Source organism: Rattus norvegicus, chromosome 9 (genome assembly GCF_021556685.1).
Source record: "Rattus norvegicus strain SHRSP/BbbUtx chromosome 9, alternate assembly SHRSP_T2T, whole genome shotgun sequence".
Taxonomy (NCBI): Eukaryota; Metazoa; Chordata; class Mammalia; order Rodentia; family Muridae; genus Rattus; species Rattus norvegicus.
In genome coordinates, this window is record NC_141542.1 from 118021183 (window position 1) to 118043465 (window position 22283).

General features: G+C 44.9%; 1 protein-coding gene across 5 annotated transcripts in view; it reads right to left on the reverse strand.

Moving 5' to 3' along the window:
* The window catches only part of Fbxl17 (F-box and leucine-rich repeat protein 17), a 426384-nt gene that overhangs the window by 150264 nt on the left and 253837 nt on the right, over positions 1-22283 (reverse strand). For all 5 annotated transcript variants that reach the window (NM_001108235.2, XM_087566525.1, XM_087566523.1 and 2 more), the window contains one exon: positions 2364-2440. In NM_001108235.2, coding sequence (NP_001101705.2) covers positions 2364-2440 — 77 coding nt within the window. The remainder of the gene's footprint in view (positions 1-2363; positions 2441-22283) is intronic.

Here is a 22283-nt window from a genome sequence, read left to right on the forward strand (position 1 = left end):
TCGTGCACCAAACTACAATATCAGCAGCTAAGTGTTTACATTTGAGAATAGAAGCAAAAGGATATTTCCAGACTGAACTTCTATGGTTCCTCAGCATGCAAAGGTTAAAAAGAAGAAAACATGCTAACAACTCTCAGGTAACCTGGGTTTGTCTCAGAACCGCCCCTGGCGTACGGGCTGCAGTGGAAAATGCCGTATGGGGACAAGAGGTTTCTCGTCCATCCTATTTATTCTGTCCTGGGAAGGCTGTGCTGCCGAGACAGTGACTGCTTCTGACCTCTGTCGACCTGGGCGAGACACACAGATTCCACTCCTGTTCTCTTCTTAACTGCAAGGGATACTTTTCAGAATGATAAGAACTTTCAAAAGTAGGCTTTCAAAGAGATCAAAAGGATATTAAACCATCCTAGAAACATAGAAAGATATACAAGAAACCCAGAGTAAGCTTCGATGAAGAAGTACAGAGAAGATGAAGGAAACAGACCTGGATGGGGAGGTGACTTGGATACGCCAGCCTCCCAAGGCCCTTCTTCCCCTTCCTGCTAATCGTGCAGGTCTGGAAGTCATCGAGGTAGCTACAGACCAACACGAGCTCAGTGTGTACTGGTTGTTTCCTGTGTGAGCACAACATGTATCGGATGTTTCCCGTGTGAGCTCGCATGGCAGAGGTGATTTCTCAGAACTGTTAGTGAGTGACCAACACACCAGCAGGTGCTACATGGAACTTTCTACTCTCACTGCCGCCTCTGGAACGTATCCTGTGGCTTCTCAGAGGGCAAAAACTCAGGTTAAGTAACATACTTTAGGCTTATGACGGACAGAAGAGACAGAGTTCTAACCGTGACCCACTTGCTGGGCTTTAGTTACTCCCCCGCCCATACCTGACACCAGCTCTGTTCGGTGATGGATGAGTGACAGCATTGGATTCACCCAGATACTTCTGACTTCCTGATGTGTTCATAAACTGTTACCCTTTACCATAATGATCTGTTTAATTTGAAGAGATAGAAGTGTATGGGTATGATGACAACTGTATCATATATCAATTTACACGAATATTACTTTATAACAGCCTGGCTAGATTTTGCTAAGCCCTACAGCCACAGTCAACACCGGAGAGGAACCTGACAAAAACCATACAGGGTATATATGCCAGGTGAGCGGCTTCTCCTGAGGCAGTGCATCCTGAAACACCGCCAGAAGTATCCACTTACCCCACCCAACGCAGGCCCACACTAGTCCCATGGGGGGAGGAGGCAGGAGAGGGGAGAGGCTCTCCTGAGCACACACATTCTCACACTCATGTGCTGGGCCGCAGGCTCTCCAGGCCTTGAAACCGGGAGCTTCAGGAAGATCTCAAAAGTCAAGCGTGTTAGGTATCAGCTTAACATGCCAAGCAAGGCAAGGGACTATAGAAAAGGAAAAGGAAATCAACACATCTCCACAGCTTTTAACTAGAAAGAGACAACAATATGGAAACAGTGTTTTCTAAGTCTGTGTAAATGTATTTCAAATATGAACAATTCTTACTGTTGCTTTTTGTGGGAGTGGCTATAAATGAAGCAGGAGCTTCATGCACACCAGGCAGTCAACACGCCCTGCACTGCCCTTTTCTAAATGGCAACCTTAGGATCTGACAATGCACCCCTCTCCTTCCCAGCGCAGCCGGGCCCAACATCCTCGGACTGGAGTCACAGCAGATAGAAAAGCTAACAATAGGAGAATTAAATACTAACTTCTCTCTCGGGGAAAAAATTAAAATCTATGTAAGCAATTTAAGCAGTGAGAAAAAGGGGACCCACTCTCTCTCTTACCGTGACAAATGCTCGACCTCCACCGTACACTGTCAGATGCACACTGACTGGGAAGAGACACTGCACATGGCCATGTGGCTCTCGCTGTTCACAGAGGCTAGTCAATACCAGATAATGGAGACGGTTGAGAGAACGTACACCGACACTTGCTACCCCTCTTAACGTGGCCACTAGGATGCAGCAGACTGGCATCAGGACTGGCCTTCTGAACCCCGGGCATACACCGTGCCTGGTGCTAAGCCAGCCAGTGAAGTCGACGCACCGATTCTACAAGTCCTGTTCACAAGATCAGACACTTAATTGGCCTGAAAAGTATTTGCATTTCCCCGCTCTCCAATCTGCACTCTACTCCTGTGTGTATCAGTACGTATGTAAGACTGTGCACCGAGCTCACGCACACACTCACTCTACTGTGATTTCTAGACTGTTTCTCCATTTATTTCTGTTCCATCAGAATTGTGTAAGGGAACACAAACTATCTAAAGTGATTCTTGACATCTTTAGATAACCTCTGTTTGTATGAGGATAGGCGTAGGGCTCATTACCTACCATAGTCAGTGATCTTACAGGACACCAAGTACAGCTCCTTCAGGCTCTGTCCCTCCTTTGCGATAACCTCCACACACCTGAAACACACAAACGGGTGGTGTTACACTAAGGTATCCTCGGGGAATTAGTGAGTGTCAGACCACGAATCCTCGAGAAGAGTCAGTATTCTGTGAAGACCCTACCCAGCCCTCTGCTCGCAACACACCTCACTGGGGGAATTCAGGAAGTTGCCTGGTCTCCGCTTCCAGGTCGAGTGCACTAATTCCTAAATGGCTTCGTCACATCTTTTAAAACTCGAGATGAGAGGGAGATACTCCTTTAAGACCAGTGGGCATTTTGGTTAAGCCTGACGTGGTATTGCGAATGCATCACTTAGATAAAATGATATAAAATAATAAACCCAAATTGTGCTATACAGGTGGACAGTTATCTCAAAGGGATGATAATTATTCAGAGTTTAATTTTTAATTCTGAACATTAAGTGCACACCCGTAGAAATTTTACTTAACATACAATTCAAAGTTGTAAAACCATATAACTGATAGAAAACATAAAACCTGAACATATAAGAATGATAAAACTTTCACTTTAAAAATGTTTCATTTTTGCAGGGTGATAAATATGGATCTATTTGCATTTTCTGCATGCAGACATCCACTTAGACCACACCATTTGTTGAAGTCGCTTTCTTTTTTCAATTGTGTAATTTTGACTTCTTTGTCAAAAATCAAGGGTCCATCAGCGTGTGGGTTTACTTCTGGGTTTTCAGTTCTATTCCACTGACCAACCTGTCCTGGTGTTTATGACAATGCCATGCAGTTTGTTACTGTAGCTTGGCAGTACAGCTTGGAATGGGGCAGTGAACCCCCAGGTCTGTTCTTGTACAGGAGCTCCTCAGCTATTTTGGAGTGCTTTGTTTTTCCCTGTGAGGCCGATAGGGGCTCACAGAGACTGAACCACCAACCACAGAGTATGCATGCGATGGTCCTCGGCCCCTACACGTGTGCAGCTTCGTCTCTAGTGGGGCTAGAGTGGGGCTATAACTGACTCTGTGACTGCCTTTGGACCCCCTTCCCCTCAATGAGCCACCTTGTCTGGACTCAGGAGGAGTCCCGTGCACACCTGATGAAGGACATAAGATCTAGGCCTGCTACAACTGGATGTGTAAAGGCTGATAGCCATGGGAGGTCTCTCCCTCTCTTGAAGAGAAAGGAGAGTGGGTGGGGAAGGTGAGGGGAGAGGGAGGGACTGAGAGGAGAGGAGGAAGAGGAGAAAAAACTAATAAAATTCTAAAAGGAAGACGGGAAAAGGGTTTATTTATTTTTATTTATTTTTTTTCCGGAGCTGGGGACCGAACCCAGGGCCTTGCACTCGCTAGGCAAACGCTCTACCGCTGAGCTAAATCCCCAACCCGGGTTTATTTTTAATATTTCAAAAGAATTGCCATACAAATTATATAGTTACATATTTTAAAATCTTCTTTGATTTTCACTTACATTAAAACATTTTTCAATATAGCCTTAGCAGAACTCTAGTAGAGAATTTAGTGAATTTTAAAAATAATGGTTAGCCACACGGCCTACTCGAAAGCTCAGCATGCTATGCTAGCAGCACGCTGTACTGACAGACTGACACAAGGCCACAAGGCGTGGGTGCCCTTCAATGCAGTCCCTGTTTAATTCGTATGGATAGCAGTTAAGCAAAAGGGTAAAAAGCAAAAGGAGTCATTAACCTTTCCAAGGACGTGAGGTTCAAGCAGTTTGGTACCTGTGTGTACAATCTATCAAAACTCACTTGGCATCCATCTCTGCCTTCCAGATATCCCATTGGCTGCCTGGCTTATTTGTAGGTAGCTTTATAAAATGTCAGGGAGTTTTATATAATTTTATCTGGTATAATTCATTATTGAAGGTTAAATTAGTAAGGAAGATATATTTTTCTTTTAAAGTACTTTTATAGAATTTGGTCCTAATGGAATGATAAACATTTCCTGTTTCTGAGGGCAGCCGGGTGAACATGCTTCTTGGGTTGTTTTATATAAAAAGATTGATGATTAAAACACGTTTGATTGGGGTTTTGTTGTTGTTGGTTTTTTTTGCTTTTTGGGGTTTTTTTGCAACTATAGTAGAGATCTCGAGAGAGTGACATAATATAATGTGGCTGACGTGGATTATTGTGAAGGGAAACGTTAACACCTAGCTTCATGTCATCTGGCTTTAATGCAACATTTTAATAAGTTCACTAGAAAGAAATGCTAAAAGAGGAAATCAAACAGCTCAGACTGTGCCTAAATGTTATAGATGACTTACAATGAATTTTCACATGCTAGGAATAAAAAAGAAAAGCCATGTTATTACACGATCCTAATGATTTAAAATTTCCTGAGCACTTTCTCCAATAGTAAAGGCCCACATTTTACCCTCCCTGTTGAATTAAAGCTAATCCGATGTGTGGTGGCGACAGTGGAAAGGAGCAGCAGCAAAGCGGTAATTGTATTTTATTCCCAGGTCCATATAAATAGTTCAAAATGCCTGACCTCGTTTTTGACTGAGAAAGGCACTAAGCAAATGCATCCTCCTGTTGTATCCATTACTGGATGTGGCACAAGTGCACACAGGCACTGCAGACTCACAGACAGGCTGAGGGGAGCAGATAACAGGAAGACTGCTACTGTACCAGAGAAGCAGGCCCTGTCTCACAACAGAAAACCAGCATGTGTATAAAATAAGACGTGCCGTGGAATCACTGAGCATTAAGGTTTGCCCCCAAATGACAGACAGACAGACAGACAGGAAGGATGTATGCATGATTATGCATGTAAGTAGTGCAAAATCAGGAAGTTTGCTCAAGAGCTGGTAACCAGCTATGAGGTATTGCACGACTGTAACCTGTCACACTAGATACTGAGAGGAAAACGCAAGTGAAGGTCCCATAGGTGAAGCATCACCTGCCCTTAAAGGTTCAGTCACACCAGTTTCCAGACACATATCTATTATTCATATAAACGTACATACTTAGTATATTTATAGTATATAAATATATTATCATTTCATATAAATATATTTATATGCATAAGCACAAATGGCACATAGTAGATATTATAGAAGTTTATATGATAGGTACTTATAAAAACTTAAGTGATATTTTCAAACACTTTTAAAAGGTAAAGATGTTTTCAAGCGGTCTTTGGTAGTCCTGAGCAGTGTGATGGAAGTGACATTTTTCAGAAGCTCCACTTTTCCATTCCTGTCCTTATTCACACATATCACACGAGAAAAGGCTCTGTCCAACATGGTAAGAAAATTACATCAGTACACAGAGGCAGGGCATGAGCACCTACAATCACAACCAAGAATTTAAAACATTCCCGCTTCTTCAACATTCTGTCCCCATCACTCCAAAGACGAACCTCCAAATAGTATTTAAAAGCATTCTACATCGATCCAGGAATTCTCATGACAATAGAGGGATTAGAAGGGGGTGGAGGTTATGAATTCTCAGGGGAAGTAGTGGTATTATAAAGGGTAAGTGAACGGCATGGAAAAGTGTCCCATGAACACCAGGTCTACGAGGACCTCCTGAGCTCCAGACCCCACAGGGAGCGCGTCCTTAACAAGGGAAGAGAAAGACTCAATGTCCGGCCTCACCTGGAACCAACAAGGAGCTCACCTCCACCTTGCTTGGCTGGAGGTCCTACAGCATTTGCTTCCAAAGGCGGCTCCCTCCCCGTAAACGTTCTCCTCCACACCGACATCTCTTTAGCTTATTCTGAATTGTCCGCCCTCAGATTATTTCCTTGCTTTTATGCTTTGGCAGTGGTGTGAAGAAAAAAAGAATTGAAGTCTTACTATCGTAAATTACTAAGTAACAGCTACTGAGAATGAAATATAATATATATATATATATATTCTTTCTCTTTTAGAATAAGGAAAAGGGCCAGAAAACTTGCTTTAAGACAGTCAAAGCATCTAAAATTATTTTTGATAATTTTATACTCACTTGCTTTTGAGAATGTTCTAAAATACACCTGAAGCATTTTGTAAAATTTGAAAGCAGAAAGGTTATTTTGTGAGCTACGTAAGGTTTTTTCTTTTTTCTTTTTAAAGGGAAAAAAAAGCATTTCTCAGTTTCAAAGGAGGAAAAGAATCTGTCTTCTTAGAAATAGATTCCTAATCGTCTGATTTATATGAAGGTTAAAGGTTAATGAATTAAGCTGTGTAAGCTTCAAAATTATCAAAGGGATTCAAAAGAGCCTTGGATTATAGAAAACAATGACCCATTCCACACTCACACCAAGTTTTTATGTTTTTGTCTCCTTCTCAACAGCCAGAACATGGCATTAGTGACAATTGAAAAGAACTAATGAGGAAATATGACTGCACTGTGTGTAGGAGGAGCGTCCTGGGAGACCTTGTTACCGTTTGTGATGTGCTTCAAGCCAGAAAGAAGCTAATTGGAGCTGCCAGACACTGGTTTGCAAATCTTACCTTAAAGGACAGGCTCAATCACCTTCAAGGTGTGAAAAGAAATATCCCCATTAGAGATGCATTAGTACAGGGCTTGGTGGAGTTCTAAGGACGCTCTGGGATGGTTGCTCCCAAGCACAGTCCTATTTGAATAGGAAACATATTTAAAGAGAGAAAACTGCAACAAGACAAAACAGCACCACAGACTAAAAGGAAGAAAAGGTATGGAGTGTCCTGGGAAGAAGTGGGTAAATACATACAAAGGCCTGGTGTGTTTGAGGCTGAATAAACATGCCACTGAAACCTCACAATAAAACATACCCGGAAAGTGATCTCTGTAAAGGCTTGAGGAACAGAACTGGACTTTCCCCATTTCTAAAACTAGGCAAGCTAATAAGTTAACTTAACATCGTGTGGGCTACAGACAGACAAACTGCAGAGCATGGGAGTGGACACACGACCCTGAAGAAGGAATTAAAAGGATCGACAAGGTCTACACACAGTAGTGAGGAGGAAACGAGACCCCTGTGTGCTGTAGAAGGATGCTGTCATGCCAATTCACAGGTGGGCTACTCAAGTCATACTAGAGGATCCCAGACACAAGGTGCACCCAGGGAAAAGCATACTCAGAGTGGATTGGTTCTCTTTAAAAGTCTGAAATGGAGTTCTGATCACAGTGGACATAACTTACAAGTCTCCGAGCCTTCAAAAAAATGGAAACATTGCATGGTTTAAAGGAAGGAAAATTTACCAAAAAAAAATGTCAATTAAACAGTCTATGGCCAGCATATTTTCCCTTATTTAAATTAGGTTTATGAGTGTTACAGTAACAGGATAGCTTAGCTTATAGAAAGAGAGTAATATAGTTATTTTTGTCTTCAGGTTCATCACCTGAACTAGACGGACCAACATTAGATTACCTCAGGAATCTGACACATGCCACTGAGAGCACTCTTTATTTCTCCATGCCTTTCTCATGAATGCTCATCTGTGCAACACCAGGGACTGCAGAGCACCAAGTGGAAACCACTGTTAACTCTTATGAACACTCATGGAAAGATTCTCATAGAACATACATAAGCTGATTTTTTATGAGATGGATTTGCAATTAAAATGCTAACTCATTTTCTCAAAGAACATTCTTAATATACCACAAGGGTAGAAACTCGGGATGACATGCAAAATGTCACCAGATCCACCAGTTAGCGACAATTATCTTGGGACACCAATTAAGTTCTCACTTACCAAATGCCATTCTCTAGAAAGCCAGTAACTGATTTGTGAATCTGAGATCTATTTAGGCAGACATATCTCATTTGACGGGGGTGGGGAGTGGGGGGCTGGACGGACCTCACTGAAAGGTTACAAAATGACCACTGTAGGAACCTGTGGTTTTTACACAAGGGAAGCATGTCAAAAGCTAAGTTAGGCTTCTGCTCCTGCAGTGTGCAGCCTCTGCAGGGTTAAATTCTGCTGAGGAGAAGGCAGGCTGGGCTCTTAGCCACGCCCCTGAAGGACTCTAAGCAGAAGGTAGTTTTCTTCTTGTGAGTATCAGAACCCAACAAAGAAAGAACAATATCACAGCCAATGGAGTTCCCGGTGCATTTATAAATGTCCTCATGAACAACTCATGGGGAGTCAGTCGTCTCTAGCCGTATATCCAAACACTGCAACTTAATTTAAATGTTTAGTAGAATATTTAAATTTTTCCTAAGGCACAAAGAGACCTACATATAAATAGCACATTCCTGTGAATTATCAAGAAACAAAATGGCTGAAGTTTCTCTAAGGAGTAGGAATGGAAACTTGAACTAACTGGCTTATAATAAATTTGACTCTGCCATTAACATTTTGGATATTATTTGTAAAATTCTCATTTTTAACTTGGCCATTGTATAGTACTTTTTACAAGAACTACATTAACAAACTGAGCTAACTTTTGGGAAGCGATCCATAGAGCAGGTCAGAGGATGGAAGTCAGAAAAACTAACGTCTATCTACTTACAGCCTGCACTTCTTCAAATGTAAAGTGTGACCAAGGCATGGTGTTACCTAATGTTGGACTTAGTGCAAATGTGAAGGGTCAAACACTGTCTGTCCACTTTGGTTCTTAATATTCATAACCTTATTATTCATAGCCACGAACGGGACCAGTACCAGCTTCACAATTACTAAGACTCTAGGAAAGACAGTCAGGTGTCAGGGTGAATGGAAACAAACACCAGGAAGAAAAGTAAGAAAGAAATCAAAGGAGAGACTTTCTCTGTTAAAGAAAGAAATCAAAGGAGAGACTTTCTCTGTTAAAGACCGTCCAATTGATCCCATTACCTCACTGGGGAGAAGTATAGTCACGTGGAAATAGTGACTGTTGAAAACCTCCTTTTGTTTCCTTTTCATTTTTGGTTGAAGGAGTGCCATCAGTTCATCCTCAGTGACTCTAGGGAGACCAGGCACTGTGCAAGTGGATGAAGCTACACTGGTCCTTCCCGTTGGCATCCTGACATGGTCAGTGAAAAGGTCTTCATTGTCTCCAAGGAACCCAAGTGTACTGTGGGCAGCAAAAGCCCAGGCTCTTAAAAAAGAAATTCGATCAAACACAGAGGCATTGCTGTCCGCTGGAAGGAGCTATGGCCTGTCAGAGTGCACTCCTTTCCAGCAAAAGATTAGTCAGGGACAGTCCTGCTCAACCCTTCCTGCCACCAACGGTGCAGTATCAGTTCCAGAAGGCCAGCAGTATTTCAAAGATATCTGTCAGGCTTCTGACTTGCCTAAAAAGCTATGGAATCTACGTAGAAGAAGAGTATAAAACACCTAACTGAGGACTGTGTCCTTCTCATTCTTGACCTTCACCCAAACTGTCACAAACACTAGCATCAAACTCTCATTTGTATTTTGCATAAAATAGATATTTTACTTGACTCCTATTTAAAATGGCCGAGGACATGTTTTTAGTGGCTGATTAAAACATTCAGGACATGAGACTCCAGGCCTCTTTTAAGAAAGAGTTGAGCATGTCCTCACCCCAAGATACCCACAATATGCCTTGCTATAACGATTACCCCTTCCCAGCGCTCCTTGGGAGTCGGCCCCACCTCCAGAGGAGTTTTGTGAACTAAGACTGATGTTCAACACGGACCACCCTTGACCTGTGTAATCAAGGAGGCAACTCGGACAACACTCTGAACAAAGGTTTCCTTCTGTTTTGGGAAGGTGGAGAACATCAGAATGCCACAAAGCATGGGACAAAAAGACAAAAGGGACTATTAAAGATGGTCCCCACTTTAGCTAAAATCATCCTAAGCATTCAAGCACTACTCCAAGCTTTGTTGAGCAAACAGTGGCAGTGGTAAGAAGAGAGTTCTCAAGGGAAATGAAGAGAACGGCAACGTGATATCCTTGAATGCTAAAATTAGACAGCTCACATCAAATGCAGTGGGGAGCAGGCCAATGCTTCCAAGCCACAGGCTCCCATGTGCGCAAGCTCTTAGCCTCAAGAAGTCTGCGGGCAACTCCTTGTTAACTTTTAAGCCCAAGTAACCCTCTGTCCATCCAAGAAGCTGGTAAAAGAGGTCTTAAGGGTGATTTGTAAATAGCAATTGTATACAAGTGATTAATCCTGAAATCAGAAGACCATAAGAGTCAAGTTATCTCCTTAGTCCCTAAAACAGAAGCAGTAAAAAGCAGTCTAGATCAGGGATCAGGGAGCAGGGACAAAACGATGGGTGCATGCTTTCTGAAGAGGAAGGAGAAGGATCACATGGGCAGAGACACCATGCCAGTGTCACCTCAGCAAGGTTCAGTGAGACTGAAGTCTCCGTGTTCTGAGGTCAGTGATCATCACTGTTGAACACACAGCTCTGCAGCCTGGCCCTGCACCGACACAGCTCTGCAGCCTGGCCCTGCACCGACACAGCTCTGCCGCCTGGCCCTGCACCGACACAGCTCTGCCGCCTGGCCCTGCACCGACACAGCTCTGCAGCCTGGCCCTGCACCGACACAGCTCTGCCGCCTGGCCCTGCACCGACACAGCTCTGCCGCCTGGCCCTGCACCGACACAGCTCTGCAGCCTGGCCCTGCACCGACACAGCTCTGCAGCCTGGCCCTGCACCGACACAGCTCTGCAGCCTGGCCCTGCACCGACACAGCTCTGCAGCCTGGCCCTGCACCGACACAGCTCTGCAGCCTGGCCCTGCACCGACACAGCTCTGCAGCCTGGCCCTGCACCGACACAGCTCTGCAGCCTGGCCCTGCACCGACACAGCTCTGCAGCCTGGCCCTGCACCGACACAGCTCTGCAGCCTGGCCCTGCACCGACACAGCTCTGCAGCCTGGCCCTGCACCGACACAGCTCTGCAGCCTGGCCCTGCACCGACACAGCTCTGCAGCCTGGCCCTGCACCGACACAGCTCTGCCGCCTGGCCCTGCACCGACACAGCTCTGCAGCCTGGCCCTGCACCGACACAGCTCTGCAGCCTGGCCCTGCACCGACACAGCTCTGCCGCCTGGCCCTGCACCGACACAGCTCTGCAGCCTGGCCCTGCACCGACACAGCTCTGCAGCCTGGCCCTGCACCGACACAGCTCTGCAGCCTGGCCCTGCACCGACACAGCTCTGCAGCCTGGCCCTGCACCGACACAGCTCTGCAGCCTGGCCCTGCACCGACACAGCTCTGCAGCCTGGCCCTGCACCGACACAGCTCTGCAGCCTGGCCCTGCACCGACACAGCTCTGCAGCCTGGCCCTGCACCGACACAGCTCTGCAGCCTGGCCCTGCACCGACACAGCTCTGCAGCCTGGCCCTGCACCGACACAGCTCTGCAGCCTGGCCCTGCACCGACACAGCTCTGCCGCCTGGCCCTGCACCGACACAGCTCTGCAGCCTGGCCCTGCACCGACACAGCTCTGCAGCCTGGCCCTGCACCGACACAGCTCTGCCGCCTGGCCCTGCACCGACACAGCTCTGCAGCCTGGCCCTGCACCGACACAGCTCTGCAGCCTGGCCCTGCACCGACACAGCTCTGCCGCCTGGCCCTGCACCGACACAGCTCTGCAGCCTGGCCCTGCACCGACACAGCTCTGCCGCCTGGCCCTGCACCGACACAGCTCTGCCGCCTGGCCCTGCACCGACACAGCTCTGCCGCCTGGCCCTGCACCGACACAGCTCTGCAGCCTGGCCCTGCACCGACACAGCTCTGCAGCCTGGCCCTGCACCGACACAGCTCTGCAGCCTGGCCCTGCACCATTCCATGCTAATGTGTGAGTCAGAGGTCAGTCATCTTTGCTCCAGTGTTCATAAGAAAGAACACGATCAAATACGATTGCTTAAGCCATTACATTTATACAACCAGACAAAAATTTACTTAAAACAAATAACAATTGTACTTGTAAAACTGTTCATATACTTCTGTAACAATACTGACCTCAATCAAAAATTTCTAATGTCAGAAACATAGCTGGAGATTTAAATATAAAAGGAAGATGGTTGACTTAATTGACATGCATCTGTCTGGAGTTTGGAGGAACAAACTGTGCATCTTCTCAGCACTCAGTGCAGATGGGTAGGATTTACAAACGACAGGGCAAGCCTCTGGACTGGTCACTTTTCTGCCACAGTGGTACAATAATCCCTCAGATCCCAAACTCCACTGGTCAACAAAATATGTCTAAAGATTGTGCTGCAAACTTTTAATTTATTCAACAGGCAAAGAGTTACAATTAGAGGAATAACTATTGTTTCTGGTAGTCATACACACGCACTCACACAAATTCTTGACAAGCGCCTGTCCTCATTGCCAACACTATCGTTAAATTTTAAAAAAACAAAACAAAACAAAAGAAACTGTGGTAATGCACTAGACAAAGGAATTTAGCAACTGAAATACCATAATCTCTGAAATTCAGGTGGCTTTGCCTGGACCAGTCATCAAAGGATTCCCCACAAAGGAAAAAGCATCTCTGATCTTAGGGAAAGTTGCAGAAAGCTAATGAAACTATAGCCTTCAAGAGTGACAGAAACCTGTGTGTGCGCATGTGTGTGTGCATGTGTGCATGTGTGTGTGTGTGTGTGTTCGCGTGTGCACGGGCACATCCTGTTTTTCCTAGCAGCAACTTGGAAAGGCAAGGCAGAGAACAGACATGGAGACTGGAGAAGGTTCTTTCACTGTTTATTTCAAGACTGAGTTCTCTGCAGGAAACAGCAACCCAGAGGAGGAGGAGGAGCAAGCACTGCCCACAGGGAGGCACTCCCTTGTTTACAGGACGCATGAACTCAGAGAAGACGACTTTCTCTACAACACACTATTGGTTATTGCAGAGACAACGGCTATGAGAAGTGGGATGGAAGTACTCAGACTCCACTTTTCTTCTCATTTTCCTTCCTTCCTTCCTTCCTTCCTTCCTTCCTTCCTTCCTTCCTTCCTTCCTTCCTTCTCTCCCTCCCTCCCTTCCTCCTTTGACAGAGTGACTCTGTATTACAGCCTTGGCTGTCCTGGAACTTGCTTTGTAGAACAGACTGGCCTCGGACTCATAGAGCTCTGCCTGCCTCTGTCTCCTGAGTGCTGGGATTTTCGCTGTGCACCACCACACCCAGCAAGTAGTCAGGTTTCTGCCTTACACAGGAAATCACTTCTCTCAAGTGACTAACAAGATACACGGATACGTTCAGGCATTTGGAGCAGGCTGGAGGGATCACAGTTTGTTACTTTCAAAAGTGATCAGTGAATGAAGAGTGACAGGAAAGACAGGTATTAAAAAGGATGCTGGGCAAATACGCTAGGAGTCAGGTTTATGCTTCTCCGAGTCCTGAAGGGATTCCATGATTTATACCTCGGTGATGATGAGAAACCAGAATTCACTTCTGTGGGGTAACTGTATGCCGATACTGACACTTGACACCCTCAGAGCCCTTGGGGAAGGTAACGGCAATCCAAAGCCGGGGCATAGTCCAGAGAGGGAGGGAGGCAAGGCTATTGGTGAAGCAAGACGCACTAAACCCAGGCAAGCACTGGCTTGCACACTGGCTCGATTTAAACCAGAGACCACGCAAAGAAGAGGAACAATACGACCACAGTTGCTGATGGCATTCTGTCACATTCTAAGCAAGCACACGAATTTCAAAGAGAAGTACTTGAGAAGGGCCAAGTAGGTTTAAAATACAGGCAAAAAAAAAGGGGGGGGGGACAGTCTGGGATTTCTGTAATTCAGATGTGAGTTTCCACGAACGCATTGGAAAGATTCAGGACGCAGGTGCATCTCTAACAAGACCTGAGCCTCGATGAGCGAACAAGAGAGCAGGTGCGCTTGAGGTGTCTCTGAGGAAAGGCTACAGCTTTAAAAAGTATGAAAACATCCCTGTCATTTAAGAATTCTCCTCCCACTTCTTAATGCCATGGTGTCCCCTTGGTCTGTGAGAAACCGACCTCAGGAGAAGTTAGTGGGTGGGGCAGGAGACACTGAAATAGGACATAAGAATAAAACTTATTCAACGGCTCCAGAATTTTACAAATTTTTAATATTTCATGTAGAAAATCTAGGAGCCAGAGGGATGGCTTAGTGGGTAAAAGACTTGCCACCTAGTGTGGGAACCCAAGACCAAACCCCAGGACACACGGTGTAAAACACAGACCCAGCACTGGAAGGCTGTCTTCCCCTCCCCGGTGCACACTGTAGCAAACCTTCTCCTCCGTGCATAATCAGATTGTAAACAAAGCAAAACCACTGCGTTGATAATCTATTGGTTTTGATAATAGACATGTTTCTAATATTCATTCAGGTATAAACCGTCCATGTTTCTCTGCACGTGAACGACACAATTCTGAAATCAAGGTGTAATTTAACTTCCATCAGCATCTTCTCTAAGACAGAAATCATGTCAACCCCCAAGGATAGAAGGCTGCATTTCATAATGTTTGCAAAGTGGCTTTTACTCATGCAAGCAAGCCTGTCCAAACACCAAAGTTTCCATTAGGTATTCGAGTAGGGAGATGGGTGGGTCTCTTTCTAATGGATTCTCCGTATGAATATGGTGGTGTGATTTAGGACAGAGTAGACTCTCCAAGAGTGCATTTTTCATAGCACTGACTTCCTGATACTGACCCCCACAGACACACCTTTTTTGATCACATTGAAATATTAATAGTTGCCATACACAAAAGAGAAATGTGTGGTCCAGTAAGTAAATGTATGGAACTATGCCCAACCCCTAGTTACATAAATAAATGAAATATGTAGGGCATATATAAAGCATGCTTAGGAGGCAGGATGTGGTCACACACACACACTTACACACACACACATACACTCACATAGACACACATACACACACTCACACAGACACACACTCACACAGACACACACTCTCACACACACACACTCACACACACATTCACACACACACTCACAGACACACACACTCTCACACACACACTCACACACACACACACACACAGAGAGAGAGAGAGAGAGAGAGAGAGAGAGAGAGAGAGAGAGAGAGAGAGAGATTCTTCACTAGGTTAAACAGTGGCTTCCAATATATCAAATCAGAGTTCACAGAGTCTATAAATAGTATCTTAAATGAACCATTATCCTTGTTGCATATTTGGGCCTCCATGGAGCCTAGGAGAAAGTTAGATGACACAGCTTTAACAGAGAGAAGGCCTTATCGCCATGGAGGCGGCCAGCAATGATGCAGCCAAGCCATGATAGCTGCCACCAGACGCTAAACGGAAACCGCCAGTAGGCTGGCCCTTTCTCCTTCCTCCCAGTGAAAAGGACAAGTACATCTACCCTCCACCACTGTGAGAGAATAAACTTTGATTTTGTTTTAAACGACAAACTGCTAGCAATTTGCTACAATAGTGACAGGAAGTTACTACAGAGCATTATTAAGAATGTTATCAATCAATGGATTATCTGTATGGAAATTTTATTTTAAAAGGTGGCAGCCTAGTGAGATTAAAGGTGGTCTAGACATCACCAAATTTTAAGCTGTGATAGACAAAAAAGGGGAAAATTCCTATCTTTAGTCTTAATCAGAATAAATCACAAAAGTAAGTCTTCTCTATTTTTCACATAAACTTTCCTACAGAAAATTTCATGAGCTTATAGAATTCTGCAGTGACAATTCCACTGCTCACCACAGTTCTGTGACAGCTTGTTTCATTTTCTTCAAACCAGGTGTGTCCAGCTTTCTCGATCCATATTACATGTTTTTTATGGGTTCATCTTTTTTATGCATTATAATAACACAAGTGAAGGCTAAGGTTCTTCACACCAAACACTTTAACACACACCATTAGTGAGAGTTCAATGTGGGCTGATGGATCTTCTTTTTCTTAATTAAACAAGACTTACCTATTGTGCAAGGAATAAATCACAAATGCTATCAGTTCTGACACATGCTTCCATTTGTCTAGCTTGAGTTGCTACTGATTTCACAAGATTAATATTTAAAAACACAAGCCCCCGGGGATAATTAAAAAATTATTAACTGTATGAAAGCAATTCATACTTTTATATTATTCAGAGAGGACATGCAAATTTCAGACCATTAAGGCTAATTGTTTTTAAAGTATACTTAGTATCATTCTCAACACAGGCCTTGTTAACAAGGAGGTCACTCCATCTTCTCTTGGCACTTTATAAACCCTGGCGTTTCTGAGCAATGAAAATGCTATTTTTTTTTTCCGGAGCTGGGGACCGAACCCAGGGCCTTGCGCTTCCTAGGTAAGCGCTCTACCACTGAGCTAAATCCCCAGCCCCGAAAATGCTATTTTTATGGTAGCTTTTCCCCAATATGTTACCCTCCGCCTATTTTTGGCTAAAGGCTTAATTTTGAAAGAGGCATGGAAAGTGACCCAAAATATCCCTTCGCTTTCTGTTTACAAAATAAAAGTACATGAGGACAAGAAGAGTAAGTGCCTCCTGACAGAGAAGATCTACAAACCCCAACCGTGAGTGGGCACGCACCCCACAATCGCATGTATAAGCACACCAGACAGCATGGACTAGGAGGTGCAGCGCTGCCTGAAGGATGGTGGCTCACATGGCTCAAACAGGGAGAGGCTGCACACATTAGTGAGCCTAGCTTTTGCTGCCTCTGCCCACTCATCTTCAGTCTGACTCTTGACACACTGGTACAGCTCGAAAGCTGATATTTTACTGTGCGATCCAGGCCACAGCGGGTGTGAAGGAGCCACAAAGTACTATGGAAAAATATTTCTCCTCTCACCTAATTAACAACCACCAAACATTAAGCTGTAGGATTCACGATGGGAATATGATAGCTTCATTTTCGGCACAGTCTTTTTCTCCTGTTCTGGTCATGCTAAACCAATGATGTGCTGATCGGCTGCGCACTGTGGACCCTGCAGGCAGACCTCTGCTTGTCACTGGCTCACTCCCTGGCAAGGCAGCACCACACACGCTTATCCACTCTCACTCAGTCAGCTAAGGTCCACGTCCTGCTATCTTCCTAGAGCGACTGCCTTCAGGACTCCGCGTTTCTGCTTTGACCACTGGAGCAGTATGTCAGCATGCTAACCGGACTTCCAGTCCTGGCCAGAATGCTTTGCTCATATTGGATAATATGCTCAAGATAGGTTTGACGAATGAATGGGAGAAAGAATGCCATACGCTAACAAGACAAATCATGCCATTTTAGAAAACTGACACTTGGGGGGAAAAACAAGAAATCTATCACTGTTTACTGGAATATTTCAGCTGAGGAGACCATTATTTTTTGAATAAGAACTAAATGGAGTGCAGATAAGAGAAATATCCATGCAAAGTCCTTTTAATAATGGGAATTAAAGTAAATAACAACAAAACACGCAGGGGTTTAAAAGATCCAGGGCTGGGGGCTGGAGAGATGGCTCAGTGGTTAAGAGCACTGACTGTTCTACCAGAGGTCCTGAGTTCAAATCCCAGCAACCACATGGTGGCTCACAACCATCTGTAATGAGATCTGATGCCCTCTTCTGGCACGTCTGAAGACAGCTACAGTGTACTTAAATGTAATAAATAAATAAATCTTAAAAAAAAAAATCCGAGCTAAGAATATAAGTAGGGCAGGAGGGTAAGGCTGTGGCTTGGACACGGCAGAAGCCATCCTTCTGAAGCTCCCTCAGTAAAACTCCTTCTACACTGGACCCGCCAGGCAGAGGGAAAAGGCACATTAAATATGCATCCAGCACAAGAGAGACCAAAACCTAAAATGTAGTTTTGAAAATACTGTGGTTGCCGAAAATTATAAATTGCCACTAGTTCCAAAAGATTCATTTTAAACTTCTTCGTATCAGAAAAGAAACATTTAAAGGGAAACAAATTTAGTTTCCCTAAAGTGTTCCAATGCTGCGGAAGGAAAATACACAATTTGTGAGCGTGAGAGTAAAGACTACAAAAGGAAACAGGCTTTGAAGGGAATTTTGCTTTTAAAGAGGGTAGACGGGATAAATAATTTATACTTCAAAAATACTTTAATTGACATGACTTCAACACGTATTTCCTTGGAGAGTCAAGACAATGCTCGGACTGGAGTGTCTTGAACTTAACTACCACTGTGATTCAGAAATGCTCTGCCTTCCCATGGTAGAATGGCTGCCCATAAATCTGCATGGACTCATGGGTCCCCGTGCACGTGTCCAGCCAGGTTGGGGAACTGGCGAGCTCCCTGGGTCTCATATTCTTTACTTACTCTTCATAAGGATTAGAAGAATTGATGTATCTGAGTGTGTTAAGACATGCCTTGGCCATTACAACCTAATATTTCTATAACTTTAGACATTATGCACCTTCTAACAATACAGTAAGACACAACGCACAGGGTATGGTGGTTCAGTCCTATACTTTAAGCACTCAGGAGGCTGTGGCACAAAGATCATGAGTTTAAAAAGGAAAGATAAGAAACAAAGAAAAGCAGCATGATTTTATGTTGTATTTTTTCTCAAAATCTGGAAGCTAATATTCATCATCTGAATTTACTGATCGATTTGAAGGAAGTAAAAAGATTTAGAGCAGGGCCTATTGAGTGCCAGCATAAGAAAGCCATTGCTAATCTAGACTTCTTCTCAAACTGATGATCCGGGTTCTATAACAGACAGACGTGCAAAAGAAGGGACAAACAGCAGCAGTCATGAGGAGATGGCCTGTGCTAGTGTGTGTGTGTGTGTGTGTGTGTGTGTTTGTGTGTGTGTGTGTGTGTGTGTGTGTGTGTGTGTGAACAGACTCCCACACACCCTCCATGGGTGCCATTGGATGGGCTCACGTGTGACGGGAGATGTAAACAGACAGAGAACATGGTGGAAGGAGGGAGGGAGAGAAAGTTAAAGCCAAGGGCTTTGCACACTGTGGAGACAGGCGGAGCTAGAGGCTTGAAGTGGGGAGAAACAGGCTAATATGAGGAGCCTACACACCCACCTGAGGCCATGGGGATGTCTGGGCTGCCCTTGGAGACCATGTGCATGTTGGAGGGTCATGCTCTTGTGGGCAGACATGCTAATCTGAGTAGCCTGCACTGCTACCTGAGGCCATGGTTATATCTGGGCTCATGCTGCTGCAGGAGGTGGGGTATGGTGGGGGTCTCTGGGTCCATGATCCTACAGCAGCCAGGGTCTGTGTGGATGTCCCAGGCCTGTGTTACTACCAAAGGCTATGCAGATGTCACTGGACTGGAATGCCATCTGAAGCAATGTGCTGAGCTGGCCCTAGCCCTGGCTGGCTACCACACTCAGAAAAGCTAGCCCGACCCCTCATCTGCCTTTGGGTGGTGTGGGTGAGTGACCTTCCTCCCCATCGCCACCTGTGGTAGGTGAGAAGGCTGGCTGGTAAAATCATGAGAGCAGGAAAACTGACTGTCCCCATGTTTGGCTGTGGCACTGCAGTGCTGGATTGGGATGGGCTTGAGAGCCCCTGCTGGTGGTGTGGGTAGAGGAGACCTGGTGGGTTGATGAGCTCGGCTATCACAGAACAAGGCCTTTGAGGTGGCCCAGCCCAGTATCTGCCCCATCTGTGATCTGCTAGAGTACATGAAAGGGCTGGCCCAGCAGTTCAAAGCTGCAGGATCTCTATGACACAGGACAACACCAGGGTATCTGACAGAAGTCCTGGCGAGGATCCGGTATGGTGTTGATAGTGCACTGAAGCCAGAGGCCTTGAACCGGGCTGATGACTCATTCTGATGAACATTTGCAAGTAAAGATGTGTAGATAAAAGGGCATACTGTGGGGCACACTGTGGGGCACACTGTGACACACTACAGCTTCCGTGACAAGCAATGTTCCTTTTGTAAAATTACTTTATTTTGTGGGGGAGGTTTTAAAGGATAGAGGGTGGATATGAAGGAATGGGGAGATGAATGGGATTGGGGGCATGGTGTGAAATTCACAAAGAATCAATAACACATTTAAAAATCAAACTCAAACTATATCAAATAAAAAAAGGAAGGGGGAAAGGTGTTGTGAACCCAGCACGGTGAGGCCTTCCGTCTGGATGCCCAGCTAACGGGCGGTGTGCATGTCGGATTATAGAGCATCCACACCAAACCTTCTCACTTAAGAGCTAACTATGAAGTGTAATAGAAAATCTTGCTGAGGTGGTTTCAATGACAGTGGCCTCCATTGGTTCATATATTTGAAGGCTTGGTCCTCAGTTATCAGAACTGTTTGGAAGGGACTGGGAGGCAGGGCCTCGCTGAGGTAGGTGTGGCCCTCATGGAAGAAGTATGTTACCGGGAATGAGCTTTGAGGTTTCAAAAGTTCATGTCAGGCCCAGTGTCTCCCTCTGTATGCTGCCTGCCAGGGAGAATGTGAAGCTCCCAGGTCCTCTGGTCCAACACCATGCATGTGTGCTTTCCCCCCATGATGGAAATGGGCTAATTCCTTAAAACTGTAAGCAAACTCCCAAGTGCTTGGTGAGACATTTGTGTATTAAGACTTAGGAAAATGCAGTAGACTGTCACGAATGTTCTCTGGATGCAGCCCAAACACAAGGTCCCTAACAAAAATACCCATGATCATCTCATATCGTATCATCTTGAGAAACACCTCAGTTAAGGTCCCTAACAAAAACACCTGTGATCATTTCATATCGTATCATCTTGGGCAAAACCTCAGTTAAGCAGAAGAAGAGTAAGATCTTGGAGATGTTTTATACTTCACAAATGCAAATATTTAAAAAGGACGTCCCTATTTTACTGAGGAAATTTGTTTCCTGTTTTTTTTTTAACATTTATTTGTTGATATTGTATGCCTTTCTGTGTGTGGGAGCACAGGTAGTCAGAGTTACTTCTGTCTTTCCTCCACATAAGTTTTGGGGATCAATCTCCAGTAATCAGGCTTGGTGGTAAATGCCCCTGGCTACTGAACGATCTCACTCAAATGGCAAGGTCTTTATATTTTTTTATTAAAGATTTATTTATTTTATGTATGTGAGTACACTGTAGCTGTCTTCAGACACACCAGAAGAGGGCATTGAATCCCATTACAGATGGTTGCAAGCCACCATGTGGTTGCTGGGATTTGAACTCAGGACCTCTGGAAGAGCAGTCAGTGCTCTTAACCACTGAGCCATCTTTCCAGCCCAAGTCTTAATATTTTTATACGCACAATGTCTATACACAAAGTCAGTACTGTGAAAATGCATTTTCATAAAATCTAATTTGCGAAATGTGTAAAAAAAGATTTAGAATTCTCTAAAACAATTGATACTATTTATAACTCTAGTATAACACATGAAGCTAAGAATGAGTACATAGCAGGGCAAATTGTGAGGAACAACTGGTGAAAGACAACATGGAAGAAATCCTCAGAGAAACAATGCAACACATGCAGAAGGGATCGCACGGGGCATGCAGGGCAACTGCACAGATGCCTCGCATGAGCTCGCCTGCTCTCCCGGCTGTGCGCTCTGGTTGACCTCTTGATAAAACCACTGCCTTTTCTGGTGCATGGCTCGCCTCAGGGAATAAAACTGTTCACCTCAGAGCAAGCAGCAGATCCTCCCCATGGCCACAAAGACCCATGCAGCCCACTGAGCTCCTCTGCACCCCACACGCAGTGCTACACCTATACTGTGCACTGCTACAGACGGACACACGGACCCCTCCCGCAAACTGACCACGGTCCGTGTTTCACAGCCTTGCCTTCCTCAAACAGTAAATTTTGTTTGTTGTTTGTTTGTTGTTTTGCTGGTTGGTTGGCTGGCTTTAGGACTTGGGCTTTTAGTATTTCTACTCTGGGACTGTGGGGATTATGATGCTCACTAGGTCATTTCAACTTTGGGACCCCAGCATGTAAGACTGTAGGGTGTATTTTACTGGTGGCTTATCTTTCCATTCCCCTGTAATTCTGTGCCATGGGCTTGGCGGTACAAATGTATGAGTGGTATAAATGTTAATACACATAAAGATACTCAGTGGTAAAGGGTTTGCCCGGCACAGCTGAGACCCAGTTCCATTTTCA